The sequence below is a fragment of the Furipterus horrens genome, unplaced genomic scaffold, assembly GCF_987537825.1.
Source record: "Furipterus horrens unplaced genomic scaffold, mFurHor1.1.pri manual_scaffold_15, whole genome shotgun sequence".
NCBI lineage: Eukaryota > Metazoa > Chordata > Mammalia > Chiroptera > Furipteridae > Furipterus > Furipterus horrens.
In genome coordinates this window covers 11,405,476-11,428,060 of record NW_028327185.1, presented here as the reverse complement: position 1 = coordinate 11,428,060, position 22,585 = coordinate 11,405,476, and the positions used below count along the sequence as shown (strand labels likewise).

At 37.9% G+C, this 22,585-nt stretch overlaps 2 protein-coding genes across 3 annotated transcripts in view; both read right to left on the bottom strand.

Annotated features, from left to right (window-relative positions):
* The window catches only part of LOC149992408 (kinesin-like protein KIF28P), a 42,444-nt gene extending 35,860 nt beyond the window's left edge, over nucleotides 1-6,584 (bottom strand). The window contains exons 1-2 of the mRNA XM_090263525.1: nucleotides 6,492-6,584; nucleotides 1,493-1,687 (exon numbers count right to left, since the gene is read on the bottom strand). Of these exons, the coding sequence (XP_090119651.1) occupies nucleotides 1,493-1,687; nucleotides 6,492-6,584 (288 nt within the window). The remainder of the gene's footprint in view (nucleotides 1-1,492; nucleotides 1,688-6,491) is intronic.
* Nucleotides 6,585-7,791: 1,207 nt separating this feature from the next.
* Nucleotides 7,792-22,585, bottom strand: part of AHCTF1 (AT-hook containing transcription factor 1) — a 74,134-nt gene continuing 59,340 nt past the window's right edge. The window contains exons 31-36 of one of the 2 annotated variants that reach the window (XM_090263523.1): nucleotides 21,452-21,543; nucleotides 19,157-19,365; nucleotides 15,805-17,632; nucleotides 10,547-10,680; nucleotides 9,399-9,466; nucleotides 7,792-7,991 (exon numbers count right to left, since the gene is read on the bottom strand). In XM_090263523.1, coding sequence (XP_090119649.1) covers nucleotides 7,799-7,991; nucleotides 9,399-9,466; nucleotides 10,547-10,680; nucleotides 15,805-17,632; nucleotides 19,157-19,365; nucleotides 21,452-21,543 — 2,524 coding nt within the window. In that variant the 3' untranslated portion in view covers nucleotides 7,792-7,798. The remainder of the gene's footprint in view (nucleotides 7,992-9,398; nucleotides 9,467-10,546; nucleotides 10,681-15,804; nucleotides 17,633-19,156; nucleotides 19,366-21,451; nucleotides 21,544-22,585) is intronic. The other variant, XM_090263524.1, reaches the window with a different exon arrangement.

The following is a 22,585-nucleotide window of genomic DNA, read 5'->3' as shown; positions in this document are numbered from 1 at the left end:
CTTACATTCAAGTTTTTAATCCATTTTAATTTTTGTGTGTGGTGTAAGCTTGTGGTCGAGTTTTATTCTTTTGCATGTGGCTGTTTGGTTTTCCCAACACCGTTTATTGAAGAGACTTTCTTTCTCCATTATATGTTCTTTACTCCTTGTCGTAAAATAGTTGTCCATATGTGTAGTTTATTTCTCAGCTCTTGATTTAGCTCTCTGTCCTTTTTTGGGTGTTGAATTTTGTCCTGCTCCAGGAAGTAACCATTTGTGTATTTATTGAAGGTCATACCATTTTCCCCAATTACTGGTGCAAAATAATTTATCACCTCCCCAAACTTCTTTTCAAACCATGACTTTCCCACTAATTTTGGTCACTGAGCAGTCCTTTTCTTTAGTGGCCTATAGACTCACTCCCAGCTACCCCTCTCAGGGGTAAAATAAAGGATCCCCCTAGGCCGACCCCAGTAACGCAGAATTAAATAGGAGGGCCTGGCAGCCTCCTAGACACTGATACAACTTCAGAGACTCACTCCAGCTTTCCAAGGATGGAAAATTTATGCACATAATGTTTGAGAATTCGTATATGCCACATCGGGATAAAAACACCTGAAGGTAGAAATCTCAGGCTCTTCCTCATACCTGCCCTACTGCCCCACCAGATTCCAGACATTGCATCACTCATTGTCACTGTCATTTTGTTAAATGAAGTCCCCTGGGCACTAACCACACTGCCTGTGTCATACAAATAAATGCACAACTTTTCTGTTAAAATACCTCTCTCTCTGGTCCATGAGACCTTTTCATTGTTTGTGAAGTCAGAACTATTTGACAGAGGGTTTTTTTAGGGGTGGTTGAATAAAGGCTACAATCTTTGGGCTGAGTTTTAAGACAAGTAGGCAGACAAGAACAGAGGAAAAAACTGGGGAGAAATGAACAGAGCCTTGGTGACCTGTGGGACAATGTCACACATACATGTAGCCGGAGTCACAGAAGGAATAAGGCAGAAATGATGGCTGAAATTTCTGCACATTTGGTGCACACTATAAACCAACCTATCTAAGCAGCTTAAATGGGCTCTGTCCAGACTGAAACGACCACCTTTCCTTTGAACGCCGCTTGTACCTCGTACCTATTCTGAATACAGAGCTGTAGTCCTGGAATGCACGTGCCCATCTCCCCGCAGGGAATTGTGGGCAACCTGAAGACGGAATGGGGCATGGTATGGTCAATATTCGATGAAAACAAAAGTTCCCACAAGTTTTGCTTATTTTCTGATCTCATCAGTACGTTGGGATATCAACTGAGTGCCTACAAATTATTTGGGCAAAAGCTGCACTTTCTGGATCTCATGTTTAGCATGAAAAAGGAATACACTGAAACCAAACTCTCAAATGAAAGCATATATTGTAGCATGTTTGCATAAAAAATTATTTTACTGTTCTAGTGTTAACACTTCATTTAAAAAACAAACACCTTCCACTGAAATTGTTTTAAAGCAATTTACCTGGCCTGCAAATTTACTATTGGGACCAGCTGCAGTAAGCACGCCCCCTTTTTCCACGCGAAATCCGTCGTGAGACCAGTATGCCAGGTCAAAAGTAAAGGTCTTCGTGTGTCCTGGGTTCTTGGGGTCTTGTATGGCCGTGGTGGTCCTGGAGTGCATGGAGACCACACACTTGCTCCCAGCATCCTTCTCTCTCTGCAGTCATATTACAAATTCAGAGTCAATCATTGTAGCTTTTCTGGCCATCCCTGCTGTTTTCCAAGGCTTTGTACCTTGTCAGAAATCAAGCCCGGAACTTACCGGTCACTCGTTTTGTTCTCTAATGATGTTTTTCTAGTAGCTGTTGTCTCCCGCCATCTTCCCTTTCTGAGAGGAGCCCACCCAACCCCCGGCTGTGCTAACAGTAGTGCCTAGAGCTGCGGAACTCCCACTTCCAGCAGCACAACGGAAGGAGCTCCCGCTGCCCCTCCCCAGGGACAGTGGTGAAAATTAATGAAAACACTATCTAAAATCTCTGGAAATCATCCTAACGGCAAACAGCCAATGAGGAAACATGTCCAGCATCTATCAAAACTCAGTAAGAAAGCAGCCTGTGGTGTGTGAAGCGAGGCCCTCCCTTCCCTCCCGCTCCCCTGCAAGCCAAGGACACAGCTCCCCCTTCCCGCAGACCCTAATTGGAGGGCTTTCTTCCGGGAGGGGCAGGGTATCAGCCTCTTCCACCCTGCCCTCATCTACCTGTTGCTGAGGCGAGTGCACCCGGAGAATACTGGGGTGCCTGATCACCCTTGCTCCTGAGACCAGCTAAGAGCATCTCAGGCTGCGGCTGTCCCATATCCAACTGCTGGGCACCTAGAGTGGGATGTCACCCAGAGGGCAGTTTGCTGTTGTCCCCACCCACAAGCCCAGTGCCCTGGTGTGGAGTTTGCTGGAGGGAATAGCACCTCCTAAATCTCTTCCCGAAGGAAGTGACTTCATGTGCCCGCTTAGAGTAATTCAATCCTGAGGGTATTCTAAAGAACAGAGAAGGGTGTGATGTTAAGGAAATGGGAAGAGACTCAAGATACCGGTTATATGATAGGCCCTCGAGTTTGCAGGGGGACAGGGATTGTGAAATATAAGACAGCTGGGAGGAAACTACCCGGGGTCAGAAAAAATGCCAAACACTGATCTCAAAAACTATTTCTTCCCAAAGGAACCAGAATTGGATTGAATTAATTTGTAAAGCACTTTAGGTCCCTGGGACATGGTCCCTGAGACATGAGCAGTTTAACAGCTCTGTGTGGTCAGGAGCGGACAGGAGCCCTACCCAAACTGCGTTACCCGACAGTGACAGGGATATATCCAAGCTGCGCCTCCGAAGCAACACAGGTAGGGCGTGGGGGACAGACTTCACTCAAACAATCCAGATAGTCACTACACAAACACAAGCAAATAACTAAGCTACAGAGGGGCGGGAGGACCAGAATTGCTAAAGAATATTATATAAGAAATTAGAGGTATGGAAAGAAACAGGAAGTGAGATGCATACATAGGGAAGAAAGCAGGCAACCAGAAGCTTTCAGAGACCTGATGCTGCACATATCAGCAAAAGACTTTAAGATAACTATTATAAACATTCACAAAAAGAAACCACAAATAAAGAAAATGATTGTAAATGAACAATTGAGTGCCAATAATTTAGATGATTTAGCTGAAACGGACAAACTCTTGGAAAGACACAAATTACTGAAATAGATGATCTGAACAGACCTATAGCCAGTCAAGAGATAAAGTAGTAGAATTAAAAAAAAAAAAAAAACTTATAAAGAAAAGCCTAGATGGCTTGACTGCTGAATTTTAGCAAGAATTTGAAGTAATTCTTCACAAACTTAAAAAAAAAAAAGAGGGAACACTCCCCAACTTATTTTCATGAAGCCAGTATTACTGATACCAAATCTAGATAAAAACATGACAAGAAAATAAAACGACAGACCCATATCGCTTATGAATATAGGTGCAGGAATATTCAGCAAATGAACAAGCTGAATCCAGCAACATACAAAGAGTTATACACCATGACCAAATGGGATTTATCCTAGGGATGCAAGTATGACTGTATTAATCATTTTTTTTCCCCTATATTGTATGACATTTTGACGTCCTGGGGCCTAACCCTAACCTTTCATGCAAACCAATCAAAGCCCAGGCCCCAATTGCCTCCTTCAGCAACTCTCACACGCCCAGACAGCATGTCCTCCGCCCTACGTCACGCCAGGGCCAAGTATGTAACAACTAGAGGCCACCCCCATAGCCCAGAGCACCCAACATTACGCAAAGCATCCAATTCTAAGATTGGTCAAAAGTGCTTACCATGTCTGCCCCTCCCTCCCTGCAGAAACCAAAATAAGACCCTGGGCCAGGCATTCTTTGCTCCTTGTACCTTCCGACCTTGAAACTTTCTCATAAGGCTTCATGTGAGAAGCTGCATTCTCTTGGGAACCAATTATCAGGTAGTTGTCTCTGTCACTTTCCTGCACCTGACTAAAACAAATCTTGGAGATCCTTAAAACGATTTCATGTAATTAACACATCACATCAAGACTGAAAACCAAAAGCCACCTCTCAACAGATACACAAAACACATCTGACAAAATCCAACACCTTTGAATGATAAAAAGTCAACAAATTAGGACTAGAATGGAAGTGAATCTGATTAAAGACATCTACAGAAAAATCCCTGACTGACATCCTACTGATGTTGCCGCTTACGATCAGAAAGAAGACAAAGGTTTCTACTCCCAACACTTATATTCACTATTGTACTGGAGGTTCTAGCCAGGACCACTGGGCAGGGAAGGTACAAAAGGCATCCAGATAGAAAAGGAAAAGGTAAAATGATCTCTATTTGCAGATGATATCACCTTGAATAAGCAAAGTCCTAAGGGATCCACTCAAATACTATTAGAACTAATAAATGAGTCTACTAAGGTTGCAGGATACGGGCCTGATATACAAAATCAATTTTAATTCTATTCAAAAAGTGAACAATCAAACAAATTCACAAAACTATTCCATTTGTAATAGCACTGAAAAGAACAAAATATTTAGGAATAAAGTAGAGACATGATCAGACCAGTGGTTGCTCAGGGCTGGGGGAAATAAGGGTGATGGCTAAGAGGCACAGTTCTTTTTTGAGGTGATAAAAACGTTCTGAAACTTACTGTGGTTACATACATCCATGAATATACCAATAACCAAGAATTGTACACCCTGAGAAACTTGTATAATACATGAATTGTTATCTCAAACCGTTTAAGAGACTATGGTGAAAAAGTAACCCTTAGCAGCTAATATTATTTGTCAGGCTCTGTGCTGACTTATACATTGTATATTTTATAACCACCATCCCGTGTGAGGTATCAGTATCTCCACTTTACCCATAAGGACGCCAAGTCCCAGAAAGCCTATCACCTTGCTTCAGGCTACACAGTGGGTAAGTGAAAAAGTCAGGTTTTGAACTCATGTTCATCTGACTTCAAAAGCTCCTGAGAGTGTATTGAATCTTGTAACAAAGACAGCCTCATAAAGCTGGTTCTCTGATCCCACAACGAAGCTGGAAAGCAGGCGGAGTCCAGGCCTTCTCGGGCTGTCTGGGAGTGACCCATAGCCACCCACCCTCCGATCGTCTCTGGAGTCCTGCCCCCATCCTCCTCGCTACTGTTCTAGCATAAGCTAATCGCTGAGGGCGTGCGCTTAAATCAAATGCAATCTTTTTGAACCTAAAGGCTGTGTATATGTGTAACTTTCTACTTCTACATCCATTGATTTAAAATTGGCAGTTACTCTAGTGAAAGGCCAATGCAAAAATAAACCCTGGAATAGCTACTTTCAATGGCCCGATTGGTTAAGATATAAAACAGTTTTATTTCCTTTTGGGAAGTGTGTGTGTGCGCGCGCGTGCACGCAAAACATTTAATTCACTGACCGCAAGTTAATTTTTTCACATATACGGTTACCTAATTATCTGTCTGCCTGGTTGCTGAAATATTTTCTGCAGTATAAATGAATGTTCAGGGACTGAACTGATACAAACTGAAAACGTGCAAAGTAATATTGAACACTGCTGGACAAGAGAAACAGCAGCAGGGTGTCCAAGTGGGAGAGCAGATAAGGGCATCATTGCATTGTATCCCACTCAGGACCAGTTAAACTGTCCGATAAGCCTTGGTGCGGTGTTTCGTATCGCATACCCTTACCCAGATCTTACTTGTTTATCCTTTACGGTCATCGCAAATGCTTCCGTCTCCAGGCGGTCAAGATCTGACCTTTCTCCGCGTGCCATCCTTCTACCTCACTAGGGCACACACTGCTACAAGTAAGTTGCTCACATAAACTGTAAGCCAGTGGAGAACGGAGGGCCTTCCTCTGAATTATCAGTTTCTAGTACAGCGTTTCGTCCACAGCAGATGGGCCAAAGTCTGCCGAATGGGTTGGCTGATCAGAATTACCTTAAAATGTAACTAATGTTTTGGTAATCAAAGATAAACGATTGCTACAAGGTCCTAAAATGAGTCTAATCCGTATTTTATCCTAAAATGTTATAGCAACAGTTTAATAACCAGTGTTTTTGTAAAAAGTTAGAAATACATTTATATATAAATGCATTTTATTCAGAATTGGCATTTTTTTTGCTTACGATCTACTGTTGAGGGAAAGAAGCACATTTATTAAAAATAGATACCACATGTCTATATTTACCAAACTGCTTTGGCTTAAAAAATTATTAACTTGACAGTACATTTCTCTTGTTAATTTTTTTATTGTGCTACTTGCACAAAGAATGAAATTGTTTATTGAATTACTTAGATCTTTAAATTACTCATTTAACAAGTTCATTTAAATAAGTTTAATATTCCATAAATGACAAGCAGCTTAAATACAAGTTTGATAACTAAAAATTTAAGAATAAAACGAAAGTCATAGTCAAAGTGTCGACAAGGCAAGGCAAGGTACCACTAACCTGACTAAAAGGCCGCACGCGCACTGCGACTTTCACATGGTCAGTACCTGGTGTAGGCATTTTCATCATCTTCCCGTTATTCATATTGTTCATTGGTAGACAAATAATGTAGAAAACACACTGCTTATGCTTCGCACTAGAACACTGAAAGTTTAGCCAACAAAAGCAGTTTCTAGGCAGTCAATTATTCATGGTCCATTCATTACACACTATCAATTACCTATCATAAATTATTTTACAACTTATTTATTGATGAATTGTATAGCCTACACCAAGTATCACCACTTAATTACACACAGTCATACTGCCGAGAACAGCGGTTTCTTTTTCTTTTCCCACATCTACTCACACACGTTCCCCATCCTCAATAGTCTGTGCCTGAGGTCCTGCGAGAACTTGTCAGTTTTAAAACCTGAATATTAAGGGATTTCTGTGATTCAGTAGCAAGCTCCTTCAAAGCAATAAAAAAATTTCTGCAGACGTCTCATCCTATCAATATTAGGTCCACATAAGGTACAATGAATACTCATGAAAATTTTTTTTTTTTACATTCTCCTTCTTTCTCAAACCCTTTTAAGAAGTTGCTAGTGAGCAGTGAACCGGTCAATCTAACCTGGATAATTAGTCTCTGAATAATTTAGAGACTTTAAAGATAGTTGCCTATAGGCCTGCGAACAAGAATTGTCAACATTACATTTAACCAATGCATTACTTGGAAAATTATTCATTTGAGGTAGAATATACAAAATTTCTTAAAACTACAAAAAAAGGGGCAAAATTACATGCCCATAATTCAATTTGAACATAGCAACCACCATAACACCCCCCCAAAATATTTTATGATTAGAAATCTTAATCACAGAAGCAAAGTGCATAAACTATAAAATAGCAACTTAAAAAAAATGAACAGTTCACTTGTTCTCATTTAAGATTGGTCTAATACTTTTACCTGTGGAGAAAGAATATAGGACCGATGCCTACTATTATATAAAATTATTACTGAAACAGAAATCCCCCTCAAAAATCTAACCGACACAAACTACTGTGAAGTATATACTTTATTTAGCATTCTAATAATAAGCTGTATTTACATATTATATAAATGTATGAAGTCTTAATATAAAAGGGAAAAATGCCTCCTCTAAAAGAATCATACTCCATATGGAGTTATTTTACTTATGGAAGACTTCCTGTTTACAAAAATTTACAATTTATATAAATTACTGTCTTCCAAGTTAGATGATTTTTAATAATCCACACAATTCTGTGACTTTACAAATAGGTGTACATTAAAACTTGAAAAAAAATTACAGCATTTTTCTGCGGACAATTTGTTTTGGGAAGGAAGATGGTTTCTTTCTGTTCCTTCCAAGAGTTTTTCCTGCTCCTTCTCCGGTTTTCCTTGGCTGGCTCTTCACTCTGTCAATTGGAGTTGCCAATGGGGAAATCAGCTTAATTTCTACTGGAGGAGGTGACCAAGAACTTTCTTTTTCTGTAATTCTGAAAAAAAGATATAATTCAAGTAAGAATAACCAATCATAATATAACTGGCTTCCCAATATATGAAAAGAAACCTTAGGAATTAGCCTTTCCTAGCGCTTTCATTTCATAGAAGAGAAATGAAGTAAAGCTTTAAGTCATATAAGCTCATTAGAGGCAGAGTTAACGTTTCACATGACAGATATTTTCCTTTTTAAATTGGATATTTGAAAATAATCACTGCTGAATGTTCTTCACTGTTTCATACGTACTAATAAATACTGCTGGGTTCTAGGGAGTGGCCAAGTATCAGTAGTCAGTCCACGGAGCGAGAACCCAGCAGGCCCATGAGGCGTATGAGAAATCGCAATTCTCAACAGCAGGAATCAGCAATCCTGTATTTTCATAACACAGCGTGGGGCAAAAGTAGGTTTACAGTTGTGAGTACATGAAACGGCTTATCCTTGTTATTAGTTATTCATTATTTTATTATTCTCCATAGAAACAACTGTTGGCCCCATCCTGTAGGAAGAAGTTTTCCACATACATACAAAACCAATTTATGTGTAAATAATGTTATTAGTTATAGTCAACTGGTGTGGCTCAGTGGATTGAGGGCCAGCCTGGGAACCAAAAGGTTATCAGTTCCATTCCTAGTCAGGGCACAGGCCTGGGTTGCGGGCTGGGTCCCGAGTTGGGGGTGTGCAAGAGGCAGCCCACTGATGTGTCGCTCACACATAAATGTTTCTCTCCCTTTCTTTCTCCTTCCCTTAAAAAATAATAAAATTAAATTTAAAAAAAATTTAAAATACCATGTAAACAAATATATCTGATAGGAATAATTTCGCCATGGATAATGGTTTACTAGTACTATTAGTGAAATGATCACGGAACTTTTAAGATTATAATTACTTTTTACTAATAGTCATCTATCTTTACTAAGGAAAAGGTGAAACATCTCACTCCCACCCACTGCAGAAACAAAGATTCACTGGGTATTAAACTACTCCTTCTTTAAAAACGGCAAATGACCTTTCATGCTATGAAGAAATCCACTTCCAGAGTGTAATCTAATAGTTACAAGAAGCCAGTGCTTATAAGTGCCCCTAAGGATTACCATTTTCTTTTTTTTTTAAGATTTGATTTATTTATTTTTAGAGAGGGGGAAGGGAGGGAGAAAGAGTGTGGTTTCCTCTCACATGCCCCCCCCCCCCCCGGGGGACCTGGGCCACAACCCAGGCGTGTGTCCTGACCGGGAATCAAACCAACGACCCTTTGGTTCGCAGGCCAGTGCTCAATCCACTGAGCCACAGCAGCCTGGGCAGGATTACCCTTTTTTAATGAGCTGAATTTGTCTTTTAAATGGACTCTTCTCAAATCTCATTTAAGAAATGAAACGTAAACATCACAGCACAGGGAAAGTCTTACTTGCTGGCATTTCTCCTTTTCTCAGTCCTGACTCTTGTTACTTTTTGTTGTCCCGCAGCATCATCTTCCTAAGAGTTGAAGATTTGTTTAAAAGGTAAATCTTAAATAATTAAACATTTGAAATCTAAATTTAAAGTTCTATTCTGAGTCAGGGAATATAGCCACATAGTGCTAATGAGTCAAACCCAGGAAGTACCAAATGGACTCCAGTTTTGTTAGTAGAAAACGTGGTCATCAAAGACCTTTGACCCCTCATCCTCACACAGTCTGTTTCATTTCTCACGTTTCCACTGTTTACTGCCCTTTTGTTCCCGTTGCCTCGGTCCAAATCCAGGCTCTCGTCGTCTCCTAAGCATCGGGCCGCCAGGGACCGTTTTCTCCTCACCGGGGTTCAGTTCTCACAGGAGCAGCCCCCAGTCTGGGCAGGGCCACCTGCCTGTGGGCCACCCCCTGCCCCCCTTACCCCCTCCGCCCCGCACTGACTGTAGGCTTCTGGGCCGTTGCTCTACTGTTTCCTCTGCCTGGGGTGCTCGCCTCCTTTACCTCCCGTCTACAGGGGTACTGGGGGACAACTGATTCTTATTAGGCTACAAAACTGAGTTTTTGCCTCCCATTAAACTGAGCTCCTGAAAGACAAGGAATTTGTCTGAATTATTTATGTGTAAATTTCTGTCCTTGCCTGATAGCTGGCTAACGGCAGATAATTCAAAAAATGCTTATGAGTTTACTTTGGCAAATATAAGAGTCTCATACTCGGTCCCTGAACTCTCCTTACTGTAGGGTTATGTGCAATCAGGTGATGGAATCAACTGTAAAACACTGTCTCTTCAAGTGTGGTCTGTGGGTGACATTCCAGAGGTTTAGGGACCTACATTTTAAAGAAACACAGCCAGATAATTCTAATGAGACACTAAAATTTAAAAACCTTTCCCCTAATCGGTAATTTAAACTGCAGCTGCCAATAACATCTCATCAGTAACACACCACAAATCTGTGGTAAATGGAGGGTCTCAGAAGTGCAGACAAGGCCATTTCAGGCTGTTAATATGAATGTCTGCTCTTTAAAAAAAAAGTTCCTTAAGAAACATTGCTTCAAAACAAAGAAACATGTTTAAACAAGCATACAAATAAAAGCATGCATTTCTTACCAGTTCATGTACAAGCTTCGGAGTATTGATCATGTTCCTTCGCCTGGTCCTCAGAGCAGGAGGTGAGAAGACAAATGGAGAAGATAAATCTGAAACTAATTCCTTCAGCTCTTTAGGAACTTCTATTTTTTTAGCTAAAGAAAGGGAGAAAAAAATAATACTGTTATCTATATCACTTTATATAAACATACACATTAGAATGAATGAATGAATGAATAAATAAATAAATAAAAGCTTGAGCCCTGGCTGGTGTGGCTGAGTGGATTGAGCGCTGAGCCTACGAACCAAGAGGTCACCGGTTCAATTCCCTGCCAGGGCACATGCCTGGGTTGGGGTCCAGGTTCCCCGCTGTGGGGGTGCACAGGCAACCAACTGATGTTTCTGTCCCTCTCTTTCTCTATCCCTCCCCTTCTCTGAAAATAAAATCTTAAAAAAAAAAAAAAGCTTGAAATACACGCCGTGCATTAGAAAGCTGTAAACATCCCCAAACACAGAAAACACTAGTACCCTAACACGGTGCCCTTGAGAGAAATGACAGGAAAAACCCTAACCTCATTTGGGCAATTAAATGTTCAGGAAACCATTCTGCAACTAAATAATGCCAGAATATAAAAATAGAACTTAAAGCAGACACAAACAGTATTATCACACTAGTTTCAATCTTTACTGCTCCTCAACGTTCTGAGAAGGAAGACATCATTTTCATATATAACCTGAGCTCGTTTAGTTCCCTTCATTAATTCCTACTGTTCCAGAGACAGGGTTTTTATTCACAAAAGTAATTTTATTTACAAAGAAGAAACTCAAACCATTCCTTCCAGCTCATTCTGAGTTAATTGTTCTAGTCGAGGAGAACAACATAAAAGTCCATATCATAAAAAGAAAAAGCAGAGAAAGTAATATTAAACCCACAAACCCGTAAAACCAAAAACAAGCTGATGGGAAGCTATTCAAGAGATAAATAAAAATGGCTTAATTAAGAATTGGTTTAGAATATATGTTAAGAACATGTATCACAGACTTAATCTCGGATTTTTGGTTTTGTTTTGACCATAGCAATGTAATTATGGAAGTGCCCGGTGTAGCTGAACCAGCCTGCCAGTGATGAAAGCCCAGCTTCTGGACTTGCCAGCTGTGGGGCCAAAGGTAAGTTACGGAGACCTCTCTGTGCCTCAGTTTCTAGAAAATGGGATTGATAACAGCATTATAAAATAGGATTATTGTGCAGATTAAAGGATTAAGAACAATGTGTGACATATGGTTAAGTGCTTTATAGATGTTTGCCTTTGTTAATGATATCATTAAGAATATATAAGAATATATATTAAGAATATCATTAGCATCTTTGAAATAAAACTTATCAAATTATAGTTCAATGTTACTTCACTTACTGGGATAATCAAGAGTTCTATAAGATGTCAAATTCTGCTTTTAAAGCAGACAATTCTTAACAAAAGAATAGGCATGAGGTCAGAAATAAAAGTTATTTCTGCTCCCAGCTGATTTCTGCTCCCAGCTGATAAGTGGCAGAAATGTTTGGGGTTTCTGCTGGTAACAAAGAGAAACAGATCAACAGCTTCTATGGCTTTTCAGAGACTGACTCATATTCTTCATAGAAGACTGACCCTAAGGAAATATAAATGTTCAGCACCTTCCATGTGTTTGTATTAGCCTTTGTATGTTACACTGTATGTTAATACATACATTGTATGTTCATTTCCTCACCTAGCTCTGTAAGCTTCCTGAATGTAAGTTTTGATGGCCTTGCTACTTAAGTATTACTGAGTTCAAAAGACCTAGGTTCAGGCCCAGTATTGTACTGGTAAACGGCTTTTGGGGGGGCAGGGCGGGGTGGAGGACACAGCTCTGATGTCCAGCATTTGCCGATTTCTCTGATATAAATGGTCCCACCATGACTGGCTCCAGGACACCACCACCTCTTAACCTGGGTGAAGTGGGAGCCCAGTCTCCCTGAACTTCAACTTCTTCCATGTCTCAAGAAAAAGAAAAAAAAAAAAAAAAAAAAAAGAGTACCTTTACTTAACTAGACTTGAGGGAGAATCGAAATAATAAATGTATATCCCAGTATAACCTCAGGCATATAAACAGGCTCTTCTTAACCCTATGACTGCCAACATTGCTGTGAGTGATGCTGACAAATTTTCCCAAAAGTGCCAGCGTCACTCCCAGTGACTCTTTTTTCAATGGCTATAAATGTAAATAACAATGGAATAATTCATATTTTATGTTTTGTTCTCTTTTTTTGTTCCTCAGGTTATACATTGATATAACTTTTTTCTCTTGATCCAAATTTCGAATTTTTACGCTTGTTCAAATACTGACATATTAATTCTGTTATAATTTTTACTTACATTTCAAATGGTCCTTTTAATTTCATTTATCTTTGCAATAATCGTCGAAACTCTATGCAGTGTGCGTGACAAGGAAACTTGCTAATGGACATTTTCATTGCTTCACGGTATAGCGTTAGCATTTTGTTTATAAACTGCTTTTCACTGTTGATATCTATTGATACATGTCTCTAGTATGAATGCCATTTGAGTTCATTTTTTTGTATGTTATGAAGTTTTTTTTCCAAAAAATTTATGCAATATTTGACATACTTCTTGTTATCCATGTGCTATTTGTTTTTTCAAATTATAATAGGTTTTATATTATGCCATATATTATACTTCAAAAGCCATACTGAAGGAAAGAATTTATTTTTTCTAAAATAATTGTTATAATAAAATTTTAATGCAATAAATTTTTTGTTTAATTGCATCAAAGAACACTGCCTACAAAACATGTGTATTTACTATATGTAGTGAAATTTTCAGCAAATTATTATGAATAATAATGTTTTTATAGACATTTTTCATAAACTCTGCATTTCTCAGCAAAACAGCCTGGCATTTCTCACAGGAATTTTAGCAATTACGCATGGCACTCAAAGGGTTAAATATCTGCTGAGTAATGGAAATTTAAAAATCTATTGAGTAATCAAGCCCCACATCCTTTAAGCTATAAAACACATCTAAATAAAATTCTAAGACACCTATTTTTTTGACAGGTTTTGATTAATTAGAGGACAGCCTCCAGCTTTCTAATATAATCAAAATTAATTTCTACTCTAATGTTTCTGCATCCCCCTTTCTCTGCACCTCCCAGCCCCCCCCTCAAGGAGCTTTAAAAATATCATTTAAACAGGCACAGGGAGAGATGTTCTAAAGAGTGTACAGACTATAACCTGAGGGCAAAAGAAGAAAGGAAACTGTATTCTATGGTGGTAACTGCTTCCTTAAAAGTCATGAAGACTCACAAAATCCCGGTAGGGTATGCGTTATTACCTTCATTGGAAAGATGAGAAAACAAGATTCGGAGAGGATAAATAACTTTCTGCCCAGCTAGTAGTGGCAGAAGTGAGAGATCCCAACCCCAAATTTCTCATTTGCAATTTCATCATGTTGTACTAGAAGGTGCCTATTTATAATACTAGAAAATCTGAAAACAACTCATTTAACAGAATGTTTAAGTAGTTTGTGGCACATTAATGGGATAAAATGCCACACATGGACTCTATCAATGTGTATTTAAAAAAAACACAAAATGCACACTCAGGGTTTTGAGAACAAGAGTATCTGAAAACGATCATGAAGTAAGGGCGGAGGGGCGGGTATCTACTTTTAAATTCTTATTTTCTATGGCAGGCATGTATTTTTATTACAGAAAAGTTACAGTAGATGGTGACTATGTCAAGATGACAGAAGATCAGGTATTGAGGTTTGCTATGCTACCCCAGAGCAACTTGCTATTTTTGTGTTTGCTACACTTCTCTAAGTCATGAGGAAAGTATAAAAGAATTATGCTAATAACATTCTTCTGCCCTTCTCATTTGTGGTTTTGTTTGTTTTCATTTTAACTTTAACATAGGCTTGGTAAGTTAGCTAAAATCTTAGTTTTGTCATTTCATTCTCCTCCGTGTAAAGTATAGGCATAACCACGTTTTCATAACATCATGAAGAAACTGAATTACTGGTATATATAGTGCTACTGAAATTAAAGATTTAACAAAAAATCAGGAGGGATCTCCTACAACTACACATCATTTTAGGAGAAATAATTCTATGGCTAAGGGCCCTCTCCTGGACTCAGGCTATACAAACATAACAAATGAATGCATAAATACAATTTTTTAAACAGTATCATTTCTCAAAAATTCAAATATTTAAAGAGTTTTTGCATACTGAATGTTGACGATAAAAAATATCAATTTGCAAACTTTTAACTGGCTTATCTTTCTCTGGGCCTTCCTCAAGTCAGAGGAAACTATATAGGGTGTTCACTAATACATTTAAAAATACATACAACTGGTTTAAAGTTTAAATAAAGAAAACAATGTCACCTACCTTACTTAAAAAGTCCAGAGCTACCCTAATGGGATCTACTGTACATATTCAGCTACACCATTGCCTAAACCTCTTCTTCATTATCTCCTCTTTCAACCTTTTCTTCTTAATTGCTTCCCTCACTGATATCCCCACCCCACCCCACAAGAAATCTTAATAGTATAGATATTTATATATATCTATTGATCTACCTTATGTATGTCTGTGCTTTAAACATAAACAGAGTAAATTATATTCACCCTTGTGAAAGAGCCGTCACCCCTGCTAAGAAGATATGAACTATGCCAACCAAACAGTACAATCATTAACTCATTAGTGGCTATGAGGGGAGGCTGGGTACATAGCCAGGCCAGTTTATGTGCAATAGACACTATGGACTTAAATTATAATTTCTGTATCCTAAGCAGTAAAATTCTGCTGTTTTCCTTCAAAACAATTTGTCATGGCTATCACCTGGGAGAAGAGCCAAACACAACTGTAGTTAAAAATATTGATTCTATTTGGGGAGAAACCAAAATTAAATCACTTAGGATATAAAAGCGAAATAAACAGAAATGATACTGTTCTAAAGAAATTTAACCTAAGTCGAGTAAGTTTTTAAGAGATTATATTGAACCAGAAAATTCTTGCATCTCAAAGTAAGCTTTAAAATGTTAAGATCTTTACATTTTACTTTAAAAGATCAAAAGTGTTTTGTTTTGGAAGAGAAGGAAATTCCCTATAACTACAAATCACCTTTAGAAGAAACAATCAATTAGAGCCTAATCAAATCAAATCATGCTTAAAACAATTTTGAAGCTGAGGACTGAATAAAACGAAAACTATGCTTTGAACAGAAATAAAAGTTACCTCTCTGTTTTCTTGGAACTTTTGACACAGAAGAAAATAAAGACTCATTTTCTGATTCAGAAAGGTCCGGCAATGAGATGGCCTTGCTAGCTCTAGTCCTTGTGCTGCGGGAAAACGGAGTCAAAGCAGCTTTGGCGAGTAATTTTTCTTCTCGGTCACTTTGTTCTTGGTGCGTCATTTCTTCTTCTGATACTGAGCGTAATGAACGTTTTTGGCTTTGATTTTCAATCCTTTTTGTAATCTCTTTTTTTGAGCTCATCACTGTAACAAGTTCCTCGTTTGGCACTAAAACTGATTTTTCTGAAGCTGGTTTTCCAACATCAATCTTCTCACTTTTAGCGGGGGTGCTTCTCGTGGACCTCTTTTCACTTTTAGCGGGGGTGTTTCTCGTAGATCTCTTTCGGGTGCTGAGAGCTTTGCTGTTCTCGGGACTTCTCTCTTCCTTAACAGCCTCAGATTCAGGTCCTGCATCTTGTGATGGATTAGTTTTCCTTGGTCTACCACGCTTCCTAGGTGTAGCAGGCACATCAAATTCTGCTTCAAGAGTCAACTGGGATGAATCAAGTTTAGAGTCTTCTCTGACATTTGATGTGTTACCGTCTCTCTTCTTAGCCCTTTTACTACGTGGACTAGGCAGCGGCTGTTCACTGAACTTCTCGCCTTGTTCACGTCCTTTACTTTCAGACCTCAGTCTTTTGGTACTTATGCTAGGACTTGCTACTTTACTATAAACTTTTATATCATTTACAATGTCAACACTTTCCTGATTTTCTACAGATTTTTTCATTCTTTTAGGAGTCTTTTTTGTAACAGATGAAAGCTTAACTTCTTTTCTAGAAGAAGTTTCTGTGGTTGCTGGTTCTAATATCTGAGATGATCGTAATCTTCTGAATTCCCTGCCTGGAGTAACCTGTAATTCTTGGTCCACAGATTTACTACTCTCTACCGTGTCTTGATTAATTTCTTTCTTTCTCCTTCCTTTCTTAGGAGTAACAGAATTTTGAGGTATTTCCTGGTTCTGAGATATTCCTTTGACATTAGAAAAGGCACTTTCAGAATCCTCAGGAATTGCTCTTGTTTTCCTAGTTTTCTTCACAACTGGAAACCCCACCGTCTCAGGAGTAGCAACATGTGCTGACTCTTCCTGTTGCACTGATCTGACATCCAGGCTTTGGGCACATTGTCTTCTTGTTCGAGTTCTGGGTGTAATCGTCTCATTAACCTGCTTAACATTTACTGTTTCCTGAATAGTCTTAAGCGTAGATTTCACTAACTTGGTGGAACCTGTTACCTTTTGGCTTATTAAAGGTATGTTTTCATGAATGGACTGTTCCATGGTATCTGAAGTGACTTCTTTACTTCTTGTGTCTTTAATTACATCTAGTAAATTTTCTGCAATTGCTACTTTAATTGGTTCAGGCACATACGGTAATGTCTCTACCTTTTGGGACTCCTGATCACTAGTTACAATAGACGGCAAATTTGCAACGTGTCCCCGGTTATCATTTTCCCCAGTGTAGACAGGTTTTGACTCAGTCACTGTGTTAGTGGCTTTAGCTGACCCATTAGATGTTGCAGAATCCCCCGTCTCAAGTTCTTCTTCACCTTCCAATATCAAGGTAAAGTTGCTCTGAGCCACAAAAAGTTCCCCATCTACTTCAGCAATGTCACCGCACTCAGCAGAGTCTTTATTATCAGGCAAGTCACAAAACTGCTGCTCTATGGTCTCAAAATTATATTGAAGCTTAAGAGTTCCTGAGGGATACTCATTAAACGAAAGATTCCTAGCCTCTTGTCCTGAATCTTGAAGCTTTTCATTTTCAATCACCTAAAATGAATTAAAAAGACTGATTAAAGAATTTTAATACGTATTTATTTTAACTTAAAACATATTGTTTTAAAATGACCATCTCACCCTTGGTGTATGAATTTTAAACATAAACTACATTTGACATGGCATATACTTATTGGTTTACTTTATAAAATATCCACTTAAAGCAATCAGACTTTTCAGTTAAAATAACTAGACGGAAAAAGACTTTGAAATTCTGTATGGAATTAAAGTAGACATCCACATTTCCCTGGCTATAAAAAGACAGTCTTAATTAACAAAACCTTGAAAATTATTATGATGCTAACAATTGTGAGAAGAATTAAGGACTTACTCTATTCTCACCCAAGAAAAAAAATTAACTGGAGAAAAAGAAATAACCCCCAAACTGTGTTTTAATGATAATCCCCAAACTACCTAACTATCCACACTTTTCTAAATAGCACGATCCCCATAAGGTTGAAGAAGAATTCACCTACATAAGCTCCCTTGGGCTAGACTCAATCCTCTTCCCTTTGCTGGGGCTGCATAAACCATGAAATTCCTAAGGCTTTCAAGTTCAGTACCTCTCCTGCAAGGGTTTGGTGGAAGAAGGAATGGTCCTTGCATTTACCTTTTGGTAAGGGAAGGGGAGAAAAAGGAGGAGGTAGAAAGTAACAGAGAGATCTCCTGACCAAGAAGGTAGAACATCATCACCCACCTAGACAATGACATTTTCCCACTCCCCAAACATTCAATGAGATGAAAGACTGGAAATACCCAGAAATGAGGATTCCCAATTACACCGTGGCCCCAAGTTTTTAAGCTTTCCAACTAAAAGGAACAGGGACTTTATTCATCTACTTCACAGCGAGAACAGTCATAAAAATGAATATGGAAAACCATAATTTTATGAGTTAAGAAACTTTCCAAATACTATACAACTAAATTTCTATAAATAATTAAAAGTTGGTTTTTCCTCATCTTTAATTCATTTATCACATAAAAAGTTGCCTATTGATAATAAAAGAGTTGGTGGAATTTTTAGAAACCACCCACCCTATTGAGTACCAAGGAAAAAACCCTTCCTGGAACGTACTGAAGTTCACAGCCAGGTGAATACCATTACTCCACAAGTATTCACGGGGGAAAAAATCCTATTTAACCATATTCAATTATTTTCAAATATATGCTTTGCATAGTTTCAATGTCATACTTGTCTCTGGAGTAGCCAGTATCTTTTCTTATGGCTAAAAGAACTTTCATTTGAACCAGATACTAAGCAAAAATTAAACTGTTAAAATTGTGACTTCTTTTTAACACAGCCTTTTGGTTTTGGTTAAGTAAGAAAAAAAATTTCTTACTTAAAGGATGTGTTCTTTTATATTCCACCAAATACTGATATACTTTTTTAAACACAGATTTTTATAAGGAGGTTTTTATATAGTAATCAAATAAATACATCAGGCTTGAACTATAGTTTAAAGCCCAACTAAATCAAAACAAAGACTGACAAAGAATTAAAAAATTAATTTTTTTTACATGAACTTCTTGAGTATCAGGAGAATCGGCAGAAATTGGAGGCTTTTCTTCTGGTAAGTCAACACTTTCTTTTAGTAAATCAACTTCTACTTCATGATCTTCTTTTAAATTCACTGCTATTTCCTGGTCAAGCCTATGTTCAGAGATAATAGGACTTTCAGAGATAATGAGCCCAGAGCTTCCACTATCACCAAGGACATCGGCCACAGCTGAAAAAAAAATGAGAGTTAATCTTCCATGTTTTAAGTTGAAAAAAGGATATGTACACTATTTGGGAAGCAAACAGAAGGGTGAAGGCCACAATGCACTTGAGAATATTTCCTTGAAAAATGGTTATATCTCTTTTCCCTTTTGATACTTAAATGGGAGACGCTCATGAGGATTTTACACATTAATCCTGTTTCTTTAGTATCCAGTTACTCAGTTTAATAATACATGAGCTTTCCACAAAAATAAAATACATTAGATAACTTTTACGTTTAAAAATGACAACATTGTTTTTTCTCAATTGGGATATAATTTTTGCACTTATTGCAAAACATCAATATGATAAACGCTTTGAGGAGCTCAGATATTTGTTCCTTCTTAATCCGAAATAGTTCATCAGGTTAGAGAACCAGCCATCCTTACTGAGTCATTACAGAATTACATGAAGGACATGCAATCTGGGCTTTGATCTGTTTGTGAAAAGGACTGGATAGATATCTTTCTTTTGGCAGAAAACAACCAAATGGCCACAAATATACTTTACCACTTAAAACAAAACAAATTTGGGAGTGGGTGACTCATTAAAAATAAGTTCCTCCTTATCTCTCACCTTCTTCTTTGCTGGAATTTTATGTCATTAGCACCTGTTGGCCATATCTGGATTTAGAGTTTGTGAGTGACACAAAGCTCTAACTAAAGAGGAAATCATTTAGAGTTTAATAAAAGTTAATACAAAGATTTAAAGTAAAAAGACCAACTAGAGAAAAACATTTTTACACATTTAATATATAATGGGACTAATATACAAAGACTGCTTATAAAAAAATTAAAAATGTTTTTCACCTGTCAGTTTGGCTAAGAGGAATGGGAAAATACTCACTTTACCTTTCAATTATCAGTATATGAAAGCAGAAACCACCTTTTTAGAGAAACAATATTAAAAATCTATGTCTACACCTTGCCCTGGCAAGTCCATGTTTAATAATCTACCCAACAGAAATACTGACAGAGACATGCTAAGATATACACACAAGACCATTCACTGAAGGAACGAAACTGCAAAGCACACAAAAACGGTGAGCAGCCCAAACGTCCAATGATTAGTTAAGCATACCAGAGAACACCCATACTACGGAATACTATTAAAACCACTAAAAAGGACAGGATTAATCTACACTAATAACAAGGAAGAATGTCTTAAACTTAGCTACTATATTTACCTACTCTTTCAACATATGGGGGAAAATATGCCCAGAAAGAATAATTCAGAAAAAGACACTTTAGATGATTAACAATGGATTCTTAAAATGGGTAATCAGGCTATGGGGATTTTTATTTTACATGTTAGACTATTTTCTTCTGATTATTTTACAATAAACATATATTACATTCTTAACTGGGGGCAGGGTGTGAGGACAGGTCTATTCAAGCCTGTGCTAGGCCCTTTTTGTAATGTGATGAGCAGGAGAAGGGAAAAATAAAGAACACGTGCTCTAGAGTCAGAGCACCCACATCGTAACATGGCATTATGTCCTCAAGTAAAACGTCTGGACAGGTTTGGACCCTAGATTCAAGATGTCTGCTTCTCCCAGAAGAAAATGTACCTTCCTGATCTCTGCAGAGCCAGGTGCTCTATGAGGAGGCACTCAGGAAAAAAAAAAATCCAAATATTTGTTAATTTCCTTAAAGTAAATTCAGTCATTTGTGATTATTTTACAATAATAAAAACTCAATCTTGGCCTTAAGCTATCACAAACACAGAATAAAAAGGAAGATGCCCTGCGCAGATATGAGTCCCAGAAGATCGAGAACCAGTTGTGCACTGTGTCTGGGGACTGGTAACTTACTTTGCTCTTCCTTGATGTTCTGAAGGAAAATAGGTCCATTCTAAGATTTCCACTGTTAGAATCTTGGGGTGCCTTACGAACAACCCACTGTTTTGATAGCTGACACCTCCAGACACCATACACATCAGATAAAAGAATTGAGATTAAAAAAATCTGGATAATAGATTCCTTTGTTCTAAGAACAGAACTCTTGAGAATTATTTCGTTTTAGCGTTTTGAATTAAGTAAAAACAACACACACATTTATTGTTACCTGCTTGCATTGCAGAGGTGCAGGGTTCAACTGATACTTCGTCTGAAACTGGCACCTTGGACTTCTGAGTAAGGATTTTCCTTTAGAAACATAAATATACTCTTTACAGTGTGAGAAGATCCCACCTGCTCTCACATGCTTTCTACCTTACTCCCTCTACTACTGGTCATGTTGCTGATAAAAGCCAAGACTCAGGAAAGTTAGTATTATGCAAGTTCGCTTTGAATTTCACTATAAAAGTTATGTTAATTTAGAAACAAGTAATGCTGTATTTGTTTTTCCTATTTTCTAACGTTTTATTTTGTTGCCAATAATGGCATGGTCTTAAACTACAAGTAAAATGATTTTAAAATGTTGCTCAGTTTAAATTAATTTATATCAATTTTTAATTACCTATGGCCCCATTTTCCAAATAAGTCCGTCAAATACGGAATATTTCCTATATACTCAGTAGAAGCAGGTTCAGTGTTTCAATGCTAACTATAAAGAGTGTGATAAATAACTCAAAATGGGAGACCAATGGGACCTGTATTAATCTACTTTATGAAATTAAGTTCTGGAAACATGTTGATAGTGATCTTCCTATTCTGAGCTGGCCCTTCCCCAAAACCCAACTAAAATAGGAAAGACACAACTATAAAGTTAAATCAAGATAAAGCATGGGTATGGACTATATACACATTTATTGAGAAAGTTATAAGATTCATCTCAATCACAATGTTTATAGCAAAAGAACAACTAGTTTATATTTAAGAAGAAACCAGCCTGCCAAGATGGAGAATATTCCCCTAGATTATCACCCGTGACCACAATGCTTCCTGTCACGTGACTGCTCTTTGCTTGTGATTGTTATAATTATCCGTCAAAATCAATGCAAGAAATAATGAGTTTTCATTAAATTAAAAAAACATTAGATTAATAAAACAGTCTGGATAACTCCTTCATATTGTTTTCTCCCACTTTTTCCATGAAGGCCTGGCAAAGATTCCAGCTAATCAGGATTTCTCTTCTCAGAAAAGCATCTGAGTTCAGTTTCTGAGAGGGGATATTGATTTCTGTGAGTGGTTTATGAAGTCACTCTCAGGACTTAAGTAATAAACCATTTACAATGTCTTAAATTGT